The sequence below is a fragment of the Vigna angularis genome, chromosome 4 (genome assembly GCF_016808095.1).
Source record: "Vigna angularis cultivar LongXiaoDou No.4 chromosome 4, ASM1680809v1, whole genome shotgun sequence".
NCBI lineage: Eukaryota > Viridiplantae > Streptophyta > Magnoliopsida > Fabales > Fabaceae > Vigna > Vigna angularis.
The window spans coordinates 11,017,190-11,026,005 of NC_068973.1; the positions used below are offsets into that span (position 1 = coordinate 11,017,190).

The window sequence follows — 8,816 nt, forward strand, 5'->3', positions numbered from 1 at the left end:
AATGAAGCATTTGGTGTGCCAAACTTCCACGAGTTGGAAGAGAGTGGGAGTAGTAAAATCTCTTTTCCACTAACTAAAGCATCAAAATGTCATTTACTGCAAAGAAGGTTATACAAATTAATACAGAGTGAAGAGACATACCTACGAGGGATCACCTGGAAGAAACCCCAATCCTTTGAAGCCCTAGCAATGTGCTACTTGCACTCTTGCCTCACAGTCTCGTCCTTGTCCTCGAAGCGGCTGAGATCCATGACTGAAAGTTCACAATCCTCGGCGACCACCAGGAAACGACGTGGAGGCGTGTTGATGGCGTGGATGCTCCGACTAGTGTGCACAGCGTGGAGGTTTCGAGACGTTTAGGGCTTCAACACGACATGGAGCGCGGTATGTTTTGTGCTCTAGGATGAGACCAATGCTCTAGGATGAGACCAAGATTGAGATTGGAAGAAACGAAATGGTGAAGTGTTCTGTTGTGGAAGAAACGAAATGGTAAAGAAAAGCTATGTGGGTCGATTGCTGGATTGCGAGACTGAAAGGGGTTTTACGCCTATTATGATAGGTGTTTCAATATCAATCATAATATGTTTTCCCACAATTTCAATTTTGGCACCGCGCTCAACTATTATGATAGATGGCCTTTTACCTATCATAATATATGTATCTTTTATTACGAAAGTGTCACCAGTACACTTATTATGATAGGTTTCTTAAAATATGTCATAATATATTTTAATTTTATTACAAAATTGTCACCGGTCAATATATTATGATAGATAAATTATAGTATCCCGTCATGGATTTCTATTTAAATTTAACTTATATGTCTAACAACTAATTCTTTTGAAACTTGAATAAAAATATGAAGAAGATAAAACAAAACATTAATGCAATGAGAATTACTATTAAGAATATGCCAAACAAAGTTTTAAAACATGATAGAAAATACTATCGGAAAAGTCAAATTAAAAAAGTATAGAAATTAAATATATATATATATATATATATATATATATATATACCACTTTTTTGTATGGGTAATATTTCTCGATATTATTTATAATTTTTGTCGTATTAAATGTTTATGTTATTTATGTTAAACATTATTGTGTGAGTATATTAATTATTAACGCTGACTGGTTAAAATGATTTGAAATATACATATTTAAAACTTTTTAATATAAGTGTTATAACAACAAATAAAATGTGAAGCATATATTATGTTAATAACTTTTTTTTTAATAATTTTTTATAATAAATTAAGTATTATTATTTTATTGATTCGTATATTTAAAATGGACTAATAGATAAACAATTATAAAAAAGTTATAAAAGAAATGGTTGAAAGAACATTTTCAAATGTGAAACACTTAAAAAGCAACATATTATATTCGAACATACACGTAGTTAGTTAACGAGGCACGTACACGTCCAAATTTGAAAGCATTTTATGCTTCACCGTGTGTATTCCAAAACCTAAAGGATTCGTCAATTTATTTAAAAGCTTTATAAATATGTTGTTAGCAGGGCTCTCTATTACAACTAATATATATATACATTACTTAGCAATATTACAGTTTTTTTATGTATCTAGATGCAGTGATTAAGAAAATAGGTAAATTTAAAAAAAAATACGAGAAAAGTAACTTGTGTAACCCACACAATTTTAAATTTTAAATGAAGAAATAATACATTTTTACATAACGTTAGTTTTGACCATATTGGAAAGTGAAAGTCCTGGAACAACTTTAACGTGATGTTACAATAGATATTTTACATTACATTCAAGTCGTTAGGGGTCTCACAATCTTAATAAAAGTTGTTTTGTGATAAGAAAATTTTCAATTTTGAAAATGAAGTTCATCAATTACTGTGTATTTGTAATCGATCATTGAAAGACTAGTTCCGGACTAATCCAAAATTTCATATTAATGCAGATCCACAACTCATTTAAGATTTAATACAGTTTGACCAAAATCTAAAATAGTTCGACCAAAATCTAAAATAATCCGGATGATAGCATGTTTGAGTCCTTTTCAGCTCAAAATCAGCCGAGTGTCATTAGTCCATTTTCATATAAAAATAAAAATTTTCAACTTATTCCTATGTGATATTCAACTTTCAATGATAGAAAAAATAAATAGGTGAGCCAGCCCGCCAGCTGGCCTGGTCGGGTTGTAAAGTTTTGGCGAACTCTATAGGTCCGTGAGTCTTGGTCGAACTGTTTGACTGTATTAATATGACGTGTTGCGGTGGTTTAAGTTCGAACATTTGGCTGGCGCGACTTATCTGCAGGGCTAGCATTAGAAGTCATCTTGCCTAGAATGACTTTATATTGACATTGAAAATCGCCAAGCTCTAATAATTTCAATGTAATATAAAAGATTACATATTATAGTTGATTACATCACTGGAGACTAATGACTTTCGTTTCCAAAACAGTCAAAACAAAAATCATGTGAAAAATATATATTTTAAAATAGTGGAGATTTTTTGTCTATTTTTTTAATTATTTTTTCAAATTTATCTATTTTCGTAATTACTATACCAAATTTGTCTAAATACTTAAAAAAACAATATTACATTATTCCATAAAGGAATAACAAAATTTCACATAGATACACACAGTAATGTAGGTCACATGCCTACTTATTTAAGGATACAGCAGCAAGTTAGAGAAACCAAATCAGTAACCTATTTTGCAAACCAGAGAAGGTCGCCCTCAGGTAAGATATGACACACTGGAACTGTTCCGGATTTAACTTTAAGTGCTTGTAAAAACCCGTGATTTGGATCCCATTCTGATGTGTCTTTGTGGCACACTGCTACAGCTTTAACCCTAATTCCATCTTCTCCCTCCAATGGCATAAAACGTGCAGTAGTGTTTGATATCTTATGGCAGTAAAACACAACATATGGGTAATTCATTGGATGACATACAATGATATTTTCTTCTGCTAAAATCTTCACTCCATCTTTCACTAAGAATTTTTCAGACTTGCTTACCTTTTCTGCCTCTGTAGAAATAACTTGGGCGTTCTTCCCAAGCTTAGAAGTGATAAAGTCTACCATGGATTCCAATGAAGTTGCACAATTTTTTTCTACTCCTCTGATTGAAGGCGCTTCGCACAAACCAACGGTTTCCGTTACAATCTTTACATTCTTTACTTCTGGTTTCATAGAAAGCATGTGGAATATTTCTTTTATCTTTGCTGATGCGAATGGTATGCGTTGTGCAATTTGGCGAGGCAACAATGGGCGTTCAGATTTTCTTTTCTTGAAGATTATATCCAATTCTGTGTCGGACCTCAGTTGTTCTTCAAAGAAAGCTGGATTTGTTTTCGGGTTGTAGTGTTGATGATTAGCAACAGATACCATTTGACCTTCTTGTGAAAGTCTTATTTTTTCACCTTCTGCTTGAGTTTTCTCGACATAACGGAAGGACAAAGGAGGAATCTCTTCTTCTGATTGAATCTTCTTAACCTTGTAGAAGGATAAAGGAGGAATATCTTCTTCTGAATGAATTTTATTAACCTTATAGAAGGATAAAGGTGGTATCTCATCTTCTGAATTAATTTTCTTACCCTTGTAGAAGGATAGAGGAGGAATCTCATCTTCTGAATGAATTTTTTCAACGTCATGAAAAGAGTCTTTTGTGCCTGACATCATAAAAGAAAAAAAAAACATGACATTAATGTTAGAAAGAAGATATAATGAATTTAATTGTTGCGGAATACACATCGAAAAGGAAAACCAGAAGAAATTACAATTATGGTCTTCTACATTTTTTATTTTATTTTAAATAAGCTCATCTTGAAAGAGAAACTGTGAAATATTATATATTTAATTTTTTTATTAACAAAATATTAACAATTCAAATTTACTAATAAAAAATTAAATAAATAAATAAACTCGTGTTAGATATAATTATTATTTCATAATAATTTTATTAAAAAATAAACATGATATAATAATTTTTTTCATAATTTTATTTACTATATATTAAATATTCACATTTGTATTTTACTTTTAATTTTTTACTATTCAATTAAGCATTAAATCCAATATATTTATTCGGATACTGTTGAAAAGTTATTAGTAGCTATAATATATAAATAAAATAACATAAACGTATGAAAAGTAAAAGATCCAATTAAAATTATAAGTTTTAAAATATAAGAACTAAGTTTAAAAAAAAAAAGAATTAGAGACCACGAACAAAAATTAGTGATAAAAATTTAATGTAACTAAAAACAATTTGTTTTTCTAAAAAACATTACGATAGTCACTTAAATAATTTAATTGGTTCCACAATTTATTTCACAATGCGTTATAATATTAGAAATCTATTATTAAGTACCAGAGTATATATAATCTATTTCTGTATATTTTTAATGATATAAAAAAATTTAATTTGATACGGATTTAAAAAAATTACTTTTAATAATATAATAATATATATTATGATTTTAAATTAAAAAAATAATATAATTATAATCTATTTAACCGTGTCAAATGAATTTAATTTGTCGTTTTGGTGTGTCTAAGGTATCACTGCATGATATCAAGACTTTATTATTATATATACCTCTCATATTTTTTTTCTATTTTTCACATAGATATTTCTTCATGAAGGATAGGTTAATGGCAGTAGAGTCTACATAGCCAAGTTAAGCAGTATTTTTTGTTGAACGTTACGTACTGTTAAAAATTGAAAAAAGAAGACATTTCTACTTTTCTTTTTTATATATACGAAGACTGTTCTACCATTAAAATTTCTGGATCTGTAAAAGTGGCCTCAACATAAACTTTTTTGTCCTTAATTTTCTGAGTAACTAACCAAGCTTGGGAAGGTCTCTGATTGCTTTGGGGATTGGTGTGTTTGGAAGCATCTTTTGCCAGTAAAGCTCTGGAGGTAAGGCAGCTTGAGCTGTCATCAATATCACCTACAATCCAGTTTTCAAACATATAATGAACAAAACATTCTTATTTTTTCTAAAAAATAGCAATCAAAGTGAAATATAAAATCAGTGCTAAGACTCACGTTGAGAGAAAAAAGTAATGGAAGCCAGTGAAACTCCATGGCCGAAGAAGAGTTGTTAGAGATGAGAAGATGAGTTTGAGACAGAAACCCAAGATACTTATAGAGCTTTAGAGGAAGAGACACACGTGGATCTGTCATATATATTTATTAGGACTATACTGTATTAACAATTTTTTTTTTAATAACTTTTTGACAACAAATTATTATATGTCATTATTTTATTAGTTTATATAGTTGAAATCAATTAATTATAAGTTACATATAACTAGTTGTAAAAAAGTTATTAAAAAATATTGTTAAAAAAATATTGTTAAATTTTTCTTTTCCTTATTATTACTTAAAGTGTGTAGAAATAGATATAATTTTATGCTTTTAATAACTTTTTAACAACAATTTATATGGTAGTTTGTGATTGGTCATTTTTAAATATACGGACCAATAAAATAGTGATATATCGTCTGTTGTCAAAAAATTGTTAAAAAAAGTTGTTAAAATATCATGATCCTACTAAGAAACAAATCAATTTGGAATTCTAAATTTGGAAAACATGCCTTTTAGAGTGGACGACCCTTAAAATAAATTACAGGCCAAAGTAAATTTTATGAATAAGCTGGTTCTGTAAAATTATTAATTTTAGGCTTATTTTCATTAATATATTATATTCAAATTCAACTGAATATAAAAGAAGTCAAATAAATATAATATATCATATTGTTAAATAAAAGATTTTATCGTACTATGATTCAAGTAAAATTTTTATTTGATTTTATAAGAATCCTATTTACGGCAATTACTTAATATATTAGTATGGTTCAAAATATCAAGTTCAATTAAGTTTTAATGGTTATATATACATCATTAAATAAGTTTAGGGTCTTGTGGGAGTTGAACATTGCTCCCACCTAGGCATTCGGGTAAAGCTTAGTCCATGATCATAGATGGAGTAAAGTTCGAGATTGTCGTTGTTGTCGTGGTGAACCTTTTCATGAAATTTTTTAGGGTCTCGTTTTTCTCGTGTTCTATGTATTTTAGGCTATTGATGAGGTAGGTCCCGTTTTGCGATCTACAAATCAGACTCGAAATATGGTACTCAAGCTTCAAAGGAATCCATATAGTGATATCGTTTAGTACCAATCTAAGGTCGGTCTGTCTAGGGTATATGGAAACAACTTGCAAAAAACTCTTTCATTTTGTGAATGGATATTGTTCTGGATTAAATCAACTTTTAGATGTGTGGCCAAGTAGGTTGTGCCGCCATATTTTCAAATGTTAATGACAACTCCCTTGAGGATGCATGCCAAAGCCACTTCTTTTTATGAAAGGGTAAAAGTTCTCAACATTGCTAGTCCTAATTTAGAAGTCTTTGTCATGAATTTAGGAAGCCCGACGAGCTTCCAAGTCTACATGCTTGCAGGGGTGTCCTGTGGAATCTTAGGACTCCATTAATTTTGGGTCTCAATGTGCATTGTGATGTCTGCACTAATTGGGCTCTCTTTTGGAATGGTGGAATCATCTCTAACTTTCTCTTGTTCTGTGTCGAGTTGACCTACTCCCTTGATCCCTTCGAGCCCAACGTTGAGGAGATCAACTTCGTTCTATGCAAACCTCATTGGGTTGGCGTATTGTGCTCTATTCCATAATTATGGGAGTCTTTCTCGCAAGACTCTGGCCGAGGTCATGAAGTTGACCTCTCATTCCCTAGGTCGGTCAACTTTTGTTGAAGGTCTTGGAGTTCACACAAGTCAACTTATCGTAGGGTGCGTAGGTTTTCAAGGTCGATATCGTAATGTTTTACGTTGTTCATTGTTCTAATAGATGAGTGATTTCAATTGCTATTGAAGGGTTGTCACAAGGTTGGATTTTCCATTTCGTGAGAGAGTTGAGGGAGAGAAAAAATTATTATGATGGGCGCCAAAATGTTCTTACTAGAATCTAGAGTGTGGCCTTCACACATGTGGTAAAATGTGATTGGATAGAAAAATTTTGACATATGCTTCTGAAGGTTAAAAAGTGAGAGTAAAATAACCAATAAAAGATCATCTGACGCTAAAATTAGTAAGAGAGTTTGAATGTTTTATATATAGAATAACAAGTATGAGTTTTAGAGTATCATTTATGAAAAAAATACTATTTATAGGATCTCTATACTATTTATAGGATCTCTAAACCAACTGTCTTTATGTGATTTAAATATATAATATCTTCTATTTGATATATGATATTAAATGACATTAATAATTATTAAAAGATATAATAAACTATTGAAATTTAATAATAAATCTTTGTTAGATCACATGCCGCTTAGCTCATTTGAGTTGAGGATATACCATCAGTACGAGACGATTTGCAAAATAAATTGAAAGTAAACTTAACCGTTTTATACTTTACTTACAAAAAATAGGACTTAATTTACTTGTTTATTTTTATTTTTTTTTACATTCGAACATGCATTTTTTCTAATAGTTACACTGTCAAGGAGTGTGACAGTACAATTATATTGTATGTACCCTTAATTTAATAAAGTGCATGATGTTCTAATACTCATAAGAAATTAAACCTCAATATTTTTACTTGCTCACCGGATAACACATTCACTTTAGAATTAGTGAAAATAAGTATCTGATTGTATCAATCAGGTAAACTACACGCCTTTTGTCAATCGAAAACATTAATATTTTTCGGATAGCTTCCCAATATAAAGGTAACAATTAGATTGTTATTTTTTTTATTACAAAAAAATAATAAAATTGTTATATTACAATTATAAGATTAAATATAAATCATTTAAATGATTAAATTTAAAAATATGATTAAATTGAAAAAAATAGTTAAATTTAGAAAAAAATCACTTAAATAATAAAATTGAAAGATGAGTATTTTAATTTAAAAAAATTATTTAAAAATTAAAATTGGAAAATAAATATGAACATAAAAAATATTAGAGCTGTCAAAACGGGTAATCCTGCTCGACCCGGCCCAAGTCACCACGAGTTGGTCACTTAGTGAGCCAAATCAACCCGATTCATTTATTAGCGAGCTGAAAAAATTCGAACCCGACCCGACCCATCACGGGTTGGTGGGTTAAACAGGTTGGCTCACTGATTCACTTAATTATAAGTTTTTTTTAAATACAAAAATATAACTTTTTTAATTAAAATCTAAATAAATTTCACTCTAAAATGATGTTAAACTCCAAACACAATTCAAAACAAAAAAATTATCATACAATCCAAGGGTAATCCAAAAACAAGCACCAAAGGCGAACAAATAAGTTTTTAATATTGATAATTTTTGTATCACTTGTCCAATCTATATTATTAAGTCTTGAATAGATAAATCTATAATATTTTTCTCTTTTGAAACATTTTTTTTATCTCATCTACAATATAATAAAAAAAATGTTAACTAATAATATTGAAACATAAAATAATAAATAATTAAATTAAATTAGGTGGATTAGTGAGCCAACCTATCTCACCACGGGTTCAATCTAGGTGAGCCAGATTCTAAGTGAGTTGGGTTGAAAACTGTCAGGCCTCGAAAAACGTGCGTCCACGTGGCGTCCACGTGGCAGCAGGAGAGCACGCCACCTCAGCAGTACACATGGCCGACAAACAGTGCCCGACACCCTCTGCTGAACGCCAGCTGTCGCACGCCCAACTGAGTCAGAGCACAGTGGGAACGTGCGTTCGGTGTAGTGGATTACACGTGTCTCCCTGAGAGTGGACGTCCGGCATCTACAGTCAGAGAGAACGTGCGTCCGCGATGGTGGAAG

The 8,816-nt window shown here is 30.6% G+C and overlaps 1 protein-coding gene across 1 annotated transcript; it reads right to left on the reverse strand.

Moving 5' to 3' along the window:
- Nucleotides 1–2,549: 2,549 nt before the first annotated feature.
- On the reverse strand, nt 2,550–5,132 carry LOC108332059 (BURP domain protein RD22). The gene is made up of 3 exons (XM_017567164.2): nt 5,042–5,132; nt 4,838–4,943; nt 2,550–3,656 (listed from the first exon to the last, which is right to left on the reverse strand). Exons 1-3 carry the CDS (start codon nt 5,078–5,080, stop codon nt 2,692–2,694), a joined length of 1,110 nt encoding a protein of 369 aa, XP_017422653.1. The 5' UTR covers nt 5,081–5,132; the 3' UTR covers nt 2,550–2,691.
- Between the last annotated feature and the right edge of the window lie 3,684 nt (nt 5,133–8,816).